The sequence below is a fragment of the Sminthopsis crassicaudata genome, chromosome 2 (assembly GCF_048593235.1).
Source record: "Sminthopsis crassicaudata isolate SCR6 chromosome 2, ASM4859323v1, whole genome shotgun sequence".
Taxonomy (NCBI): Eukaryota; Metazoa; Chordata; class Mammalia; order Dasyuromorphia; family Dasyuridae; genus Sminthopsis; species Sminthopsis crassicaudata.
This window is the reverse complement of record NC_133618.1, coordinates 389,169,381-389,186,536: the sequence shown is the minus strand read 5'-3', so window position 1 is coordinate 389,186,536 and position 17,156 is coordinate 389,169,381. Positions and strand designations below refer to the sequence as shown.

The 17,156-nt window shown below is 38.8% G+C and overlaps 2 protein-coding genes and 1 pseudogene across 2 annotated transcripts; all 3 read right to left on the bottom strand.

Annotated features, from left to right (window-relative positions):
* Positions 1-1,092: 1,092 nt before the first annotated feature.
* LOC141556809 (protocadherin alpha-8-like) lies at positions 1,093-2,579 on the bottom strand. The gene has a single exon (XM_074291607.1). The coding sequence runs from the start codon at positions 2,554-2,556 to the stop codon at positions 1,315-1,317; it is 1,242 nt and encodes a 413-aa protein (XP_074147708.1). The 5' UTR covers positions 2,557-2,579; the 3' UTR covers positions 1,093-1,314.
* A 3,674-nt stretch (positions 2,580-6,253) lies between these two features.
* Positions 6,254-9,141, bottom strand: LOC141552865 (protocadherin alpha-3-like). The gene is made up of 2 exons (XM_074284803.1): positions 6,668-9,141; positions 6,254-6,313 (listed from the first exon to the last, which is right to left on the bottom strand). The coding sequence occupies exons 1-2, from the start codon at positions 9,050-9,052 to the stop codon at positions 6,254-6,256; spliced, it is 2,445 nt and encodes an 814-aa protein (XP_074140904.1). The 5' UTR covers positions 9,053-9,141.
* Positions 9,142-13,371: 4,230 nt separating this feature from the next.
* Positions 13,372-15,734, bottom strand: LOC141552864 (protocadherin alpha-2-like; annotated as a pseudogene).
* Between the last annotated feature and the right edge of the window lie 1,422 nt (positions 15,735-17,156).

Here is a 17,156-nt window from a genome sequence, read left to right as displayed (position 1 = left end):
AAAAGGGATTTGGGTATATGGAATCATTTAATAGATATTTGAATCAACAGAACGTAAAAGATATTATCAAGGGTAGAAACTCACTTTCCCCATGTTCTGCACGTGCTCTGTCTGTTCTCTTTCTTGAGAACCTGGACATGGTGGAAGATTCGGGCTGAAAGCCATGAGGTCGTTCTTGGCAGCGCCCTCCCCTGAGCTAATCTTCTGTCTTTGCTGATGGGAATAGGACCAGCTCCTTACAGTGTTTGAACACACGTCAGTGGACTTCCCAGACTCATAAAAACCCTGTGGGGACGAAGAGCACCGAAGTGCCACATATAGCAGCAGACTCAAAACCAACAGACTGGATACCGAGCAGATGGCAATGATCAGATATACATTCACATCCACCAGTGTCTTCTGCCCTATGCCAGTCTTTGCTAGCTCCTTGAAAGCCAAAGACGAACCTTTAAACGTCTGCCCAATCTCCACAAGTGATATAGTCACTGTTGCAGTAGCCTTCAAAGAAGGCTCTCCATGATCTTTCACCAGTACAAGGAGTGTCTGCCTCGGTCCATCCGACTCATCCAGGGACCGAGTAGTGCTGATTTCGCCAGTGTACACACCTACCCGGAAAGTGCTGTGTCCGGTGTCCACTTCCGACAGCAGCTCATAAGACAGCCAGGCGTTATATCCTGAATCAGCATCCACAGCCCGTATCTTCGCCACCACGTGGCCCGCAGCTACGGACCGTGAAACCACTTCGGTCACTGAGCTAAAGCCAGCATGAGGCGGCAGCACAACCGGTGCGTTGTCGTTTTCGTCCAGTACGAACAGTTGCAGGCTCACGTTGCTGCTCAGAGGAGGGAAGCCCGCATCCCGGGCATTCACTTGGAATTGCAGCAGCTCCAGCTCCTCGTGATCCAAGGGCTGCAAGGCGTACACTTTTCCACTCTCTGAATGCACAGATACGTAACTCGACAAAGGACGTTCCCCCATCCGCTTCTCCACTAAAGAGTAGGACACCAGTGCGTTTTCCTGATCATCTGGGTCCGATGCAGACACTGTGAAAATGTGACTGCCTGGCGGGTTGTTTTCTTTCACGAATAAAGTATACAAAGGCTGCTCGAAGACTGGCGCGTTATCGTTAACATCTGCGATACCTATAGTCAAACTGGCGGTGGCCCAAAGCGCTGGCGATCCTCCATCCTTCGCTGTCACCACTAGTCATAGGCCCGCATGCTCTCGCGGTCCACGGAGCTCTCCAGCACCAGTGAGTAGTAATTCTTGAAAGTGGACACCAACGCGAAAGGTGAGGGCGGTGACACGAGCAAGTCAACTGTCCGTTGACTCAGAGTCACGATCGGATACACTGATGAGGGCAATAACTGTGCCTGGAGGAGCATCCTCTCTGACAGGAATTGACAGTGATGTCACTGCTAGTTCCGGGGCATTATCATTGGTGTCGAGGACTTCCACTCGGACAGTACAGTGTCCAACCATAGGTAGGTTCCCTTTATCTGTTGCGTCAACTCGAAACTTATATGAATTTATATATTCGAAGTCCAAATTACTTTGAATTGAAATTTCTCCTGTATCTGGATTTATATGAAACCTATCTTTAATCACAGATGGAGTAAGGCTATTGAAAGAGTATAAGATTTCTTGATTAGTGCCCTCATCCGCATCCGAGGCATTCAGGTTGATCACTAAAGTTCCATTGGCTGCATTTTCTAATATCTTCACTTCGTATTCTGATCTCTCAAAAGTGGGGGCATTATCGTTCACATCCAGTACTAAGATGAGCAATTGCACGGAGCCCGTGAGTTCAGGTTTGCCTCCATCTGAGGCTGTCAGTATTAAGTGATGCTCAGGAACTTCCTCTCTATCTAGGGGTTTTTTCAGCACTAGCTCAACCAATTTGTCCTGATCGTACTTTGATTTTACATCTAGAATGAAGTAATCATTGATGCTTAGTGAATATGTAAGCAAGGCATTAATCCCAATATCGGGGTCAGAAGCACCCTCTAGAGGAAACCTAGAGTCTGACAGCCTGGATTCAGGAATAAATAGCTTTTGTTCCTTCACTGGGAACACTGGCGAATTGTCATTAATGTCTTTGATCTCCACCTCCACATGAAAAACCTGCAGAGGCTTGTCCACGATCACTTCTAGATGGATGCTACAAACAGGATTGTGACCGCACAGCTCCTCACGATCGATCCGTGAATTCACAAACAAAATGCCATTCTGCAAATTTACCTCTAAGTAGTCCTTGCGGCCCTTAGACACCACCCGAAAGAACCGCGACACCAGATCCCCGACCTCCAGACCCAAATCCTGCGTTATTCGCCCCACAAACGTACCGTGTTTCGCTTCCTCTGGCACCGAATAATGGATCTGGCCGCTCCCCACCCCGCAGGCTGTATAAAGCATAAATGAAAATAACAGATGCCTACTCCCCAGGATGCCTTCCCAGGAAAAAAACATCGCAAATCCTCCATGGAACTGTTCTAAGAAACTAATCATCTTTAGAGAATAAAGGTAAATACTGCTCTCTGATTCTTTCAAACCCATTCTACTGTATCCGCCATCATTCAGCATCCCCAAATGAATAGATCTTTTTTAATGGTTTTGTGAGACCATTTCGTGGTAGGCAGCGACATCATGTGGTCAATACTAAGTGGTACATAGATTCAATTCAGTAATTCCCATTATGGTATTTGCATTGGAAATTTATATCTACCTTCTATTTTCCCATAGTTGAGCTTCTACTTTAGAATAAGGTCACTATTCTCACGACTTCAAAAAGCAATACTATCCTTTTCAGTGTTTTCTACTACCCGACGTAGAAGTAATGGAGCATTTCCTTAGAAAAACTCAAATCCATAAACATTTAGTGGTTATGTGCAAAGGACTGTGCTAGATTCACATAATTCCAAAATAGGTGAATAAGTAATCTGTCCATCCAAAGAGCTTAAAACATAAATCGATGGTATATGGTAGAATATGGTAGGGAAGTAGGAATGATTCAAAGTGTTCTAAGCAATGTGAGAATAGAGAGAAAACATTTCACCTTTATCTATTTTCAAAGATATTAATGATAAATTAGTTTCAGTCAGTAAGAACAAAGAATTCAGTCATTTAAAAGTATGTATACAGGAAATGCATATATCTTCAAACACTAAAGAAAATAAGAGAAAAAAGGCAGTGCTGAAGGAAATATCTTAAGGTGCTAATTTTCTGAATCCACTGGGCACTTATTGTCTTGCCTCTTTATAGTCTATTTTGAAATTTTTTCTACAATCCAACTATTATGACTCTCCTGAGTAACAGGCAGAATATGAAGGACAACCTAAAAACGTTTTACTCTATTGTGGAAAGAAAAGAAGTATTTTTTTTAAAAAAGTAGTAGTCCTTCTTACAATAGATTTGGGAATGACAACACACAATTTCAAAAAAGCAAGCTTTATTTTGCTTCAGTTTTCTCTACCAATAACAATGAACTTTGGACTAGAAAGGACAGTTTGAAAAAATAAGCAATAGGAAATAAAAAACTGAAGATAAGTAAGAAAATCATTACCATTTAAATGCAAATGATCAATGCATATCACTAATCTTTGTGAACCTCAGTGATTTTTGAAAAATCATAAAAAATGAGAAATATGTCAGAACTGAAGAATGTTGATCTGATTTTTTTTAAATGGCAATAGAATGTAGTCTTCAGAATATAAGCTGGTGAATAGGTCAGGATTTAGAACATATTATTAATTAAATGGCTAGTCTGCATCTAGAAGCAAAAGTAACAATTGTTCAGAGCCATCATCATTTACAGACTAATTCATATCCATTTTCACAGTGTTATAGACTTTAAGATAAAATCTTTGGATAAATATAGTTTTAATGTAAATCATTTGACAAAATTTCTCGTGCTATCCCAATTGACAAGATGAAGTAATGTGAACAAGTCAATAGTATAGCTGGATCAATTCAGAACTGGCTACATAACTACATGTCAAGAAGTCATTAATGGGTTAATGTCATTTTGGACTTATGTCTCTGATAGGGAACCTCAGTGATCTATCCTTTCTTCTGTTTAACATTTTCATCAATGACTAGGATAGCATATTTATCAGATTTGCAGAAGACATAATTCTGAAATGCATTGTATCAGAATGTATAGATCCAAGCAAATATCTTCAAGATAGGAAACAAGACTGAATTAATTAGATAGCATTTAACAAAGATTATTGAATGGCCCTACATTTGAATTGTAAAAAAAAATTAGCTTTACAAAAATAAAGAGGCATCAATAAAAACAGTTTTCATAAACAAGATCTGGCAACATTCTAATTAGAACATTCTGTTCTAGTCAACATTGAAAAGATGAGTCAGCAGTGCAACATAAGAATGAATAAAGCTAATTAAGTTGCTTTCTTCAATTCAGAAAAATTAATATCAAAAACACTGAAATAAAAATATATAATCTTCTCTTCAATTAGAAAACATCTAGAATCTAATATTCAGCTCCCAACACCATATTTTAGCAAAACTACTAATAAACCAGAGAGCATTCAGAGGAAGTTGATCGTCATTGGTAATAGACTGAAGATTCTACATTTTAAGGATTACTTTAATGAACTAAGAAAGAAGAGAAGAGAAAACTTAAGGGAAAATATGAAATTTAAGTATCAGAAGGACTTTTCATGTTGAAAAGGATTTCTTGGACTTGCAGATGGTCCCAGAAATAAAAGCAAATGATGGAAATTACTGAGAGGAATATTTATACTCTTTGTAAAATTCAAAGTTTGTAAATTTTCTGTAATTAAAAAAATTGGCATCAAGAGGTTGCATATGCTTTTCATTCAAGTTAAGTACTGCTACAGATATCCTCCAGAAAATATATTAGTGGAAAAACTGACTGGCCATTCAAGTTAACAGGTATTTATTAAGTGTTTATTATGCCCAATCATTGTCCTAAGTACCGGAATACAAAGAGAAGAAGAAAGATAGTCCCTGCTTTCAAAGAACTTGCATTCTAAGAAGGAAAGACAGCACACAAAAAGAAGCTGAAAAGCCTCCGGGTTTCAGTGGGAAGAGGGGTTGAAGTACTCCATATCGTGGCAGAAATATATTCATATTTAAAGAGAAATGATAACTTTTAGAGAAACCAAAATCTATTCTGGTACACAATGTACAAAGATTTATATAAATTACTTCTCCATGTTGATTATAGATCATCTTTGGAGGATTTGTAGGAGATATATTTGAAATGCAAAACATGAGATCTGAATGGATTGCAAAATGTAGTACTGAAGGAATGAATCTTATTAAAATAATAACTTATACTCTTATTTTTAGATTCTATTAAATTTTTCTTCATGTATGTTTATATATGTAAAATTAGTTATATTTCATACATTTAAGTTTGAAAATAACGAAATAATTATTCTGTCATTTGAGATTTGTATTCTGCCAGACAAATAAGTGAGCACTGCTTCATTGTGAGGATGACTAAGCCTGAGGTCAAGAGAAAATGAGTAGTTAGTAAACACGACCAGAGAAAAGTAGCTAATATGGTTACTAATAAGTAGTCAAAATGGAGCAGAAGCTAATAACTGGTGCTAGATGCAAATTCAGTTGAGTGGGAATAAGGAAGATGAAAATGAAGGTGGCAATAGACCCCTGCCAGGAGGGGGGAAAAAAAACTATCCAGTCTTCTGAGCCTTGGGACAAAGCCCTGATTATCAACACCCTATTCCCTATCCATCCATTTATGTCTTGGAATCAATCATATAATATCTCAAGATAAAATTTGAAACTAAAATTTATGAGCTAGATAAGAAAGGCACTTGATGGAATAATGCTGTAAATTTAATACATAAGTAAATCTCTCCTAAAGGAAAAGGTGAAAAACAAAGTTTTATCCAAAGATAGAAGAGTGTGGAATCAAATCAGTGAAGAATGAAGTTTATCTAGGGAACGAGAGATATAGATTGAAATGATTGTCACATGTCATGGGAGACATGATTTACTTGGGCCACATGTTTCTGACATTCAAGTCTGACTGCCACTGCACTCTACATTTGTGTCCATTCTTTTTAGGTATCTGTGAGGAAGTGAATTTCAGATGGGAAGAGAGAAAAGGAGAGGAGGGAGATGTTTTGTAGCTACTGTACCATCTCAATGTTTTGAGTATTGTGTTTCCTTGATGACTGTTAAACTAGGTGCACTGGTAAGGACTTTCCAGCACAAAGGGAATCTTGGAAAGTCGTTATCCTTTGGTCAATAAATCTGCAAACATGATGGTCAAGTTGGGAAAAAGCGGTAATTCCTAGAGAAGGGTGCAAAAATGTTAAAAGCATACAGTTTATCCAAGTGGATTTTTTTTACTTCTGGTTATACATTGACACATCATTTCATGAGGAAAAAGAACTCAGTACTTCAGAGGACTAAATTATCTCCAACTACAGAACTTGAATATTGTTCATTATCATTTAAATACTATTTATATCTCTAACAAATACTGATGTCACAAAGGGAAATTTAATTATTAATTATTAGACTTTGTGAGATAGAGAATGAAACTTCCTTGAGGGAAAAATAGAAAATATTTGTGGAAATTTTTCAAAAGTTCTTTTTAAAAATTTAATAAAGACTATCCCAGATAAGGAAAATTTAAACTTACCTTCCCAACTTCTGGGACCATCTCTTGCTGCTGACCTCTATCTTCCAAAAAAGGAGGAAAGTTTGGACTGAATGCCATTAAGTCATTCTTAGCTGCTCCCTCTCCAGAGCAAATTTTCGGCCGCTGTTGCTGAGAATAAGGTAAGTTCCCCAAGTCGCTAGAACACATTGCAATAGACTTTTTTGAACAATAGAGGCTCTCCAGAGGCTCAGAGCACCGTATTGCAGCATAGAACAATAAGCTCAGCACCAATAAACTGGAAACCGAGCAGATAGCTATAATCAAATATATGTTAATATCCACCAGCTGTGACTCTTTGCTAACCCCTTCCTTCGCTTTTGCGTGGTCTGAACTAGAAGTTTTCAGGATTTGTCCACTTGCCACCAAGGATACCACTATAGTAGCTGTGGCAGACAGCACCGGATTCCCATGATCCTTTACCAACACCAGTAGAGTATGTTTAGGTCCATCAAATTCCTCCAAGACCCTCGTCGTGCTTATCTCTCCTGTGTATAGACCCACGCGAAAAGGGCTGCTTCCTATGCCCACCTTCGACAGAAGCTCATAAGACAGCCATGCGTTGTAGCCAGAATCTGCGTCCACAGCCCTAATCTTCGCCACCACATACCCCGCAGTCACAGACTGAGATACCAGTTCAGTCACTGGACTAACGCCAGCGTGAGGTGGCAAAACTACTGGTGGATTGTCATTTTCGTCCAGTATGAACACCTGCAGGCTCACGTTATTGCTCAGAGGAGGGAAGCCCGAGTCGCGGGCGCTCACTTGGAACTGTAGCAGTTCCAGCTCTTCGTGGTCTAGGGGCTGCAAAGCGTACAGTTTGCCGCTCTCTGAGTGCACAGACACGTAGCTAGACAGTAGACGCTCCCCTACCCGACGTTCAATTAGCGAATAAGAAACTAGCGCGTTCTCCTGCGAATCTGAATCGGAAGCGGACACAGTGAAGATATGACAGCCGGGAGGGTTGTTCTCCCTCACGAATACAGTATACACAGGCTTCTCGAAAGCAGGTGAGTTGTCATTCACGTCACCGATGTCCACTGTCACGCTGGCCGTGGCCCATAGAACCGGCATCCCACCATCTCTAGCTGTCACCACCAGCTCATAAACAAGGACAGTTTCGCGGTCTACCTGGCCCTCCAGAATCAGCGAATAGTAATTCCTGAAAGTAGACACCAGCGTGAAAGGTCCTGGGGGCGACAGCGAGCAAGTCACCTGTCCATTAGCGCCGGAGTCACGGTCAGACACACTGATGAGGGCGACAACTGTACCTTGAGGGGCATCCTCTCTGACAGGAAGCGACAGCGATGTCACCGCAACTTCAGGGGAATTATCGTTCATATCCAGAATTTCGACCAGGACGGTACAATGGCCAACCATTCGAGGAGACCCCTTATCAGTCGCCTCTACCTGGAATTCAAATAATTTTGTTTCTTCGAAATCTATATTTCCCTTTATCTTGATCTCGCCATTGACTTGATCTATGTGGAACTTATTCTGTACATTAGGGGAAACATCACTAGTGAATGAATAAATAATTTCCCCATTTAATCCTTCATCCAAATCTGAGGCATTCATTTTCATCACTAATGTCTCATTCGGTACATTTTCAAATAATTTCACCTTATAAACTGTCCTCTCAAACTCTGGGGTATTGTCATTCACATCCAGCACTGTGATCAGCAATTGCATAGTACCAGTGAGCTCAGGTTTTCCTCCGTCTGTGGCAGTCAGTAATAAATGATGTTCAGCGATTTCTTCTCTATCTAAAACTTTCTTCAAAACAAGCTTAAGGGAATTCATTTGCTCTTCCTTTTTCTTTACGTCCAAAGTGAAATATTCATTAGGATTGAGGTTATAGGTCAGCAAAGCATTCTCTCCAATATCTGCATCCAATGCGCCCTCTAGTGAAAACCTAGAGTCTAGTGGGCTGGATTCAGAAATAAACAGATTCTTTTGTCTTAGGGAAAATACCGGCGGATTGTCATTAATGTCCTTGATTTCCACCTCTACATGGAAAACCTGAAGCGGTTTGTCCACGATCACCTCCAGGTGAATGCTACAAACAGGGCTGCGGCTGCAGAGCTCCTCACGATCGATTCGTGAATTCACAAATAAAATGCCATTCTGCACATTTACTTCCAAATAGTCTCTGCGGCCCTTGGATACCATCCGGAACAACCGCGACACCAGCTCCCCAACCTCCAGACCCAGGTCCTGAGCAATTCGCCCCACGAACGTACCGTGTTTTGCTTCCTCCAGCACTGAGTAATGGACTTGGCCGCTCCCCACTTGCCAGGCTGTGTGTACCAGAATAGAGAACAGGAGATGCCGGGAACCCAGGAGGCCTCTAGACCTAGCAGCCATCTCAAATCCTTTTTTCTGTCCTTGGACCAATCAATACATACGGTTTCTTACGATCCCTTAAATCTAAATAGCCCCTGATTTTCAGCTCTTTTGAGATTGCAAAGAAAAGAAGCATCCGTCTTCCGGGTCAGGAAAATCAGTGCTTTCCTGTGTCTAGAAATATTCTTGGAGTACAGCGACACTCTGTGGGTTAGTATGTAAGTGAAATCTAAGTATTTTCATTATCCTCTGTAGTTTAAAAAAAATTAATGTCTTACTAAAAATTTGACATTGAAAACTAATGCAACCAGCTAATTTTACTTAAGAAATATTTATATTTAAGTTACCTTCAAGAAAAAAATTCATTACAATTTTTCAGTCTTTCCTCCTAGGTTTTCATCAATATTCTTTGTCCATTCATTTTTCTAATATAGTCAATTAATGTAAACAGTTACTTCCTAAATTTTCAATTGTCTTTCAATATTAGATGTGTTCAATTATCTTCTGCAGTCCTCAGAAAGCTTTCTCATAGTCACTTAAGACTATATTATGTTAATATTCTGAAAAAAGCTATATGATTATGAGCAGGTTTATTTATTTATATGAGTAAATGTTCAATTGTATTGGCTATAGTAACTTCTAATTAGTCTGTCCAGGAAAAAAAAAAAACTTTCCTTCATTTTCCAAACAACAGGTTTTTGTTTGAGGCCAAGATTCCTTTGAGATAGTGTTAAATTTTCTTGAAAGAAAATTTTGAGACCATAGGATTTAGAATTGGAGAGCACTACTTACCTTTCATTTTATGGATAGCCAAAGAGACTGTGACTTTCCATTATCACAATAATATGGGGAAGACTAAGAATTTTTGTTTAAATTCAGTGCTCTTCTCACTATACCATGATAAATAGTGGTAATAGAAGTAGAACAAACAAGACTAATATAAAAGATAATGGAAGTGATTGTTTTCTTACTCATTTTCTTTCCCTTTTGATCTGATTTTTCTTATGCAGCAAGATAAATGTATAAATATGTTTACATATATTGGATTTAACATATATTTCAACATGTATAATATATATTGGATTGGTTGCCATCTAGGGGAGGGGGTGGGGAGAAGGAGGGGAAAATTTGATACACAAAGTTATGCAAAGGTCCATGTTGAAAAATTATCAGTCCATATGTTTTGAAAATAAAAAGCTTTAATTAAAAATAAAAAGGATAGAAAGTATATATATAAATTTTGTTCACTAAAATCCTCAACATAGACATTCCCTGAATCTTTATAATTATAATTTAAAACAAAGTAAATTGTTATTTTATACATCAAGGCAACATAAGGGTCCTGTTATATTACAGAGTTGTACAGATAAAACATTATATTCAAGAAGAGCATTTAGAAATTCATGAATGGCACAAAAGATTATTATAAAAGTATTTGGAGAAAGTTAATTACTAAACTTTGAAGATATTCATGTTCTTCCTACAATACATTGTTTGAAAGCACAGTAGAACATTATCTTGTGTCACTGATCTAATCAAATTGGTTATCCTAATAACCAATATTTTCTCCAAGAAACATAAGTAAATCTAGTGATTGCTGCCAGAACTACCAGAAACAATTATAAATGTTTGAAAGTTACTTATGCTTTGAAGCCAAATCACCTAAATCTTGCTTGAAACAATTAAGAACACAAGTTGTAAAGGACAGAGAACAGTTACAATATGTAAATATGTAAAAAAAAAAAAAAAAAAAAAAAGTCTCAATGGAGGCTAGAGTAAAGATTGCAATCCAGTCACAATTAGATGATGTTCAAATGTGTTTGAACTTCATAATTCGTTAAATGATGTAAAAGATAGACTGTAATCTCTGGCAAATGTCAGTAAAGACTGGAGACAGAGCTTCAACACTATTGAAAATCTTAAGGATGTGAAGGATGCAGTAGTACAGCATAGCAAGCTGGCTGCTGCTATAGGAAATCTCAAAAACATTTTTTCAGTACCAGAGATTGTTAAAGAAACTCAAGATTTAATTGAACAAGGAGAATTTTTGCAAGCCCACCAAAAGTTGATGGACCTATAATGTTCTCATGATGGCTTGATGTATGAGCAGTACCCAATGGATAGCAAGAATATTCATGACATGACTCTCATCAAACTTTATTTTGGCCATATGGAGAAACTTTCTAAAGAGTTAGGCAGGTAGTTGTGAATGTTTTTTTAAAGAACTCTTCTCTAATGAGTTGGCCATTAATCTCAACTAGTCACTTGGAAATTATTTTAAAAGATGACTATCATAATTACATATAATTGTACTCTAGTTAGTGTCACTCTATTCTACAATCATGCTACATTTCACTCCACCTATTTCTTTTTTTAAAATTTTATTTATAATTTTTTGACATTATATATGCATGAGTAATTTTTTATAACATTATCCCTTGTATTCATTTTTCCAAATTATCCCCTTCCTCCCTCTACTCCCTCCCCTTGATGACAGGCAATCCCATATATCTTACATGTGTTACAATATAACCTAGATACAATATATGTGTGTAAATACCATTTTCTTGTTGCACATTAATTATTAGATTCCGAAGGTATAAGTAACCCGTGTAGATAGACAGTAGTTCTAACAGTTTATATTCACTTCCCAGTGTTCCTTCTCTGGGTGTAGTTGTTTCTGTCTATCATTGATCAACTGGAAGTGAGTTGGATCTTCTTTATGTTGAAGATATCCACTTCCATCAGAATACATCTTCATACAGCATTGAAGTGTACAGCGATCTTCTGGTTCTATTCATTTCACACAGAATCAGTTGATGTAAATCTCTCCAAGCCTCTCTGTATTCTTCCTGCTGGTCATTTCTTACAGAGCAATAATATTCCATAACCTTCATATACCATAATTTACCCAACCATTCTCCAATTGATGGACATCCATTCATCTTCCAGTTTCTGGCCACTACGAAAAGAGCTACCACAAACATTTTGGCACATTTCTTTGGGATATAAGGCCAATAGCAGCAATGCTGGATCAAAGGGTATGCACAGTTTGATAACTTTTACTCCACCTATTTCTATATTCAACTTATAAAAATAGAGGAGGAATGAGCTTTCCAAGGTTCTGTCTAAAAGAAGTCAAAAATTATCAATGATTTCAGACATAAGCATTTTTAATGGTGAACTTCTGCTTTCTCATTCCTCTTGCTTGTTATTCTACAGATAACAGATATATTTTTGCATACTCAGGAGCATTTTTTAAAGGCCACAGAAATCACATTGCATAAGATTATGAGGTGAAATTTTTGCACTCAAAAACTGTATAAATATGTGAACAAAAGAAAGTTCTATTAAAAGTATGCAAAATATTCTCCTGAATTTCCCTGTGAACATTCAAATCCTTAGCATAAAAAAGGAACTTTCTTCCAGTACTTTTAAAGGAGCTGTTTTTTACTTTAACATCCACTTTTGTATATAGCAGAAACTTTTTATTAAGTCTGTAACCTAAAGCTCTTATTATATCTGTTTTTTCTTGAAAATTATAAAGGCCAAAGAAAAATTGTCAGATTGTTCTCGAGAGGAGGAGAAGAAGAAAGAGAAGAAAAAGAAGGAGAAGGAGGAGAAAGAAGAGCAAGTGAAGGAGGAGGAGCAAGGGAATAAGAAAAAAAGGAGGAACAGAAGAACAATAAGGAGAGGGAGAAGAAGGAATAATTGGAGAGGAAGAGAATAGCAAAGTGGAATGGGATTTTGATATAAAGCAACTATGTTCATATATTTTACTTGAGGAATTAATTTTCTCCAAAGCTCTTTATTAATGAAAATATGTAAATCATTTGCACAGTTAACTCAGCCCATAAAATTTCAATTTTGAAGCAGATTTTTTTGTACCTGTCTACATAAAATTATACTGTCTTTAATTTTAAAAAAATGGAAAAAATCTTTCCAAGAAAATATCTAATTCTCAACCCCTATTTCAAAATAATAAAAGCTAAATATCAATTTGCAAAATTAATAAACATATATATTGTAAATACAAATCATAGTTCAAACAAAGATAATGTAACTTTAAAGGAAATTTGAGAGAAATAAAGAAAATTATTGTCTGGGAAGATTCTTGTGAAAATAACTGAGATCTTTAAGCAAGATAGAAAATATGCAATTTCCAATGTCAAGAATATTAGAAACTGGAGCCTGAAAATAGTTAATACTTACAGATTTGTTTTGCAAACACACATGGAATAAGCATTGAATGCTCACCTGTTTTTTTTTTTTAACACCCAAATATGGATAAAATAAGAATGAGAGGGACTCAATTGACGAGTAAACACCAATATATGAACTCACCTTACAAGAGGGGCCAGAACCCATTTCCAACTGTGGACTTCTGTCTTCAGAAGAGGGAGGGAAGTTAGGATTACCCCATCTCCAGAGCAACCCCTCTGCCCTTTCTTGGAATATGACCAGCTATTCATTCTACTGGAGTACACTGGTGTAGGCTTCCCGAAACCATAGACAACCTGAGAGATAGTGGAGCATCTTAGAGCCACCTACAGCAGCAAACTTCGCACCAACAGGCTGGATACAGAGCAGATGGCGATGATCAGGTAGACGTTAACATCTTCCAAGACCTTCTCTTTCTACATGCCCACCACCTCCGTTTTGCGGGCTACCCCAGAAGAGGACTTCACTGAGATTCCGCTTTCTACTAAAGACACAATCACCGTGGCTGTGGCAGACAGAAAGGGCTCCCCATGGTCCTTCACTAACACTAGCAGCGTCTGACTCGGGCCATCCGACTCCTCCAGCGCCCGCGTAGTGCTAATCTCCCCAGTGTAAAGACCCACGCGGAAAGGGCTGCGACCTGCACCCACCTCTGGCTGCATTTCGTAACACAGCCACGCGTTGTATCCAGAATCTGCATCCACAGCCCGGACCTTCGCCACCACGTGACCCACCACTACAGACTGCGGCACCAGCCCTGTCACTCTGTCACTAACACCAGTATGAGGCGGCAGCATAACCGGGGCGTTGTCATTTTCGTCCAGCACAAAAACCTGAAGACTCACATTGGTGACTAAAGGAGGGAAGTCGGCGTCGCGGGCACTCACTTGAAACTGTAGTAATTCCAGCTCCTCGTGGTCCAAGGGCTGCAAAGCGTACACTTTCCCGCTCTCTGAGTGCACAGACACATAGCTTGACAGCGGACGCTCCCCTACTTGTTGTTCCACCAGAGAGTAAGACACCAGCGCGTTCTCCAGAGCATCTGGGTCCGATGCTAATAAAGTGAAGATGTGACTGTTTGGCGGATTGTTCTCCTTCACAAACATAGTGTACTCGAGCTGCTCGAATACAGGCGCGTTGTGATTCACGATGCCAATGGCCACCAACAAGCTGACTTTGGCCCAAAGGGCTGGTGTCCCTCCATCCTTTGCTGTTACTAGTTCATAGTCAGGCACACTCTCTCGGTCCAAAGGGCCTTCCAACACTAGTGAATAGTAACTTCTGAAGGTGGACGCTAAGGTGAAGGGTCCCTGTGGCAACAGCAAGCAAATCACTTGACCGTTGAGACCCGAGTCACGGTCGGACACGCTGAGGAGGGCAATAACTGTGTCTGACGGAGCGTCTTCTCAGATTGGCAGTGATAGCGAAGTCACTGCTACTTCAGGGGCGTTGTCATTGATGTCTAGAACTTTCAACGAGAATTTACAGTGGCCAGACATTGGTGGAGTTCCCTTATCGGAGGCAATAATCTGGATTTCATATGATTTCGCTTCTTCATAATCCAATTCTCCCTTAATTCTAATCTCCCCAGTACTAGGATCTATTTCGAACTTGTTGTGTACAGTCAAGGGAACGTCACTACTGAATGAATAGGTGATCTCGCTATTTAATCCCTCATCTGCGTCAGAAGCGTTTCGTTTGATCACCAATGCTCCGTTTGTTGTATTTTCTAGTAAGCGGACTTTATAAAGGGTTTGGTAAAACTCCGGTTCATTATCATTCACATCCAGCACTTTAATGAGCAAATGAATTATGCCAGTGAGTTCGGGTTTGTCCCCACCTGTAGCGATCAATAATAAATTAATCGTCGATATTTCCTCTCGGTCCAGAGCCTTCCTGAGCACAAGTGACAGAAATTGACTCAGTTCTTCATTTGTCTGTACGTCCAAAAAGAAATATTCACGTGGATTGAGCCTATAGCTCAGCAGAGAGTTAGACCTTGTGTCTGCATCAGACGCGCCCTCTAGCGGAAAATGCGAGTTAAGTGTTCTGGAATCTGAAAAAAAGAGATTTTTTGACTCCTCTGGGAATACAGCAGGGTTGTCATTAATGTCCTTGATCTCCACTTCCACATCGAAAACCTGCAGCGGTTTGTCCACGATCACCTCCAGGTGGATACTACAAACTGGGTTCCTACCGCACAGCTCCTCACGATTCGCGAATTCACAAACAAAATGCCATTCTGCACATTCACCTCCAGGTAGTACCGAGGACTCTTAGACACCACCCGGAATAGACTCGTCACCAGCTCCCAGACCTCCAGACTCAGACCCTGTGCGATGCGTCCCACAAACGTACTGTGTTTTGCTTCCTCCTGCACAGAGTAATTGACCTGGCCGTTCCCCATCTCCCAAGTTATGCAGAGCAGAATTGAGAGCAGCAGATACTGGGTCCTTAGGCTGTTTTGACATGAAGGCTTCATTGCAAACACTTGGTAAATTCTTCAAATTAGTATTTCATATCTCAAATGAAGAAATTAAATAAATCATTACCTCTAAGAGTTCTCATATAGTCCTGCTGTATTGTTTCCCCGGCCTGACATAATGGAGCTTCTAGCATCCTAGATGGAAGATGGAAGATCTGTTATTATATCCTTCCTAGAGAAGACTTCGTGGTGGACAGCGACATCATGTGGCTAAATGTATGAACTCTACCACTATGCAATTATTTCATGAATTCGAGTGGAAGCATTGTTATATTTCTCTATTCGTGCACAACTCATGTTTCTAATATATCAGACCAAAATAACTTGCTTTTAAAAAATTGATACTGTTTCTGAAAGTGCCCCGGGCAGATAGTACAGAAACAAAATATAGGAATATAATTTTACAAATATAACAATTTTTATTCAAGGGGAATTATGACAAAATAAGAATAATGGATCTGGTTTATGTTTTTTCTTATTGTGACTATAAAAGCTTTGTGCAAATGCTATATATCTTTTTTTCATAGTTGTAGTCTGTGTTTTGGAAGTGGCAGTGGATGGGAGTCAAAGAATCCCAGAATGGCAGATTTGGAAAGGACCTTGGGAAGCCATTCAGCTCAATCTGTACCTGAATTACACCATCATGTTATAACATTATCTTTGCTTCAATTCCTCTATGAGGGAAAGCCCACTACCTCTTTTCCAATGTTGGGAAGTTTTTATTTTTTTTAATAAAATTTATTTTTTTATTAATTTTTATAATTATAACTTTTTTTTGACAATACATATGCATAGGTAATTTTTTTACAACATTATCCCTTCTTTTCCCTTCTATTTCGAATTTTTACCCTCCTTCCCTCCACCCCCTTCCCTAGATGGCAGGCATTCCCATACATATTAAATATCTTATAGTATATCCTAGGTACAATATATATGTGCAGAACCGAATTTTGTTGTTGTTATTGTTACAAAGGAAGAATTGTATTCGGAAGGTAAAAATAATCTGGGAAGAAAAACCAAAAAAAAATGCTCACAGTTTACATTCATTTCCCAGTATTCCTTTTCTGGATGTAGCTGATTCTGTCCATCACTGATCAATTGGAATTGGATTAGCTCTTCTCTATGTTGAAGATATCCACTTTGTTGGGAAGTTTTTAATTAAAGTTTAAATCTGCCTTTCTGAAATTTACACTCATTCCTCCTAATTCTTGACCTGGAGACAAATAAAATGTCATCCTTTTCATAGCCTTTCAGTTACCTGAAGAAAATTTCCAATCTCTTTTTTCTCCAGACTAAAGATCTCCTTTTCCTTCCACTATGTTCAAAAATCAGAATTTTGGATCAGGTCAACATCCTTATTGCCCTCTGGACAATCTACATATCAATCTCTTTGCTAAAGCATGACCTTGATGTCATTTA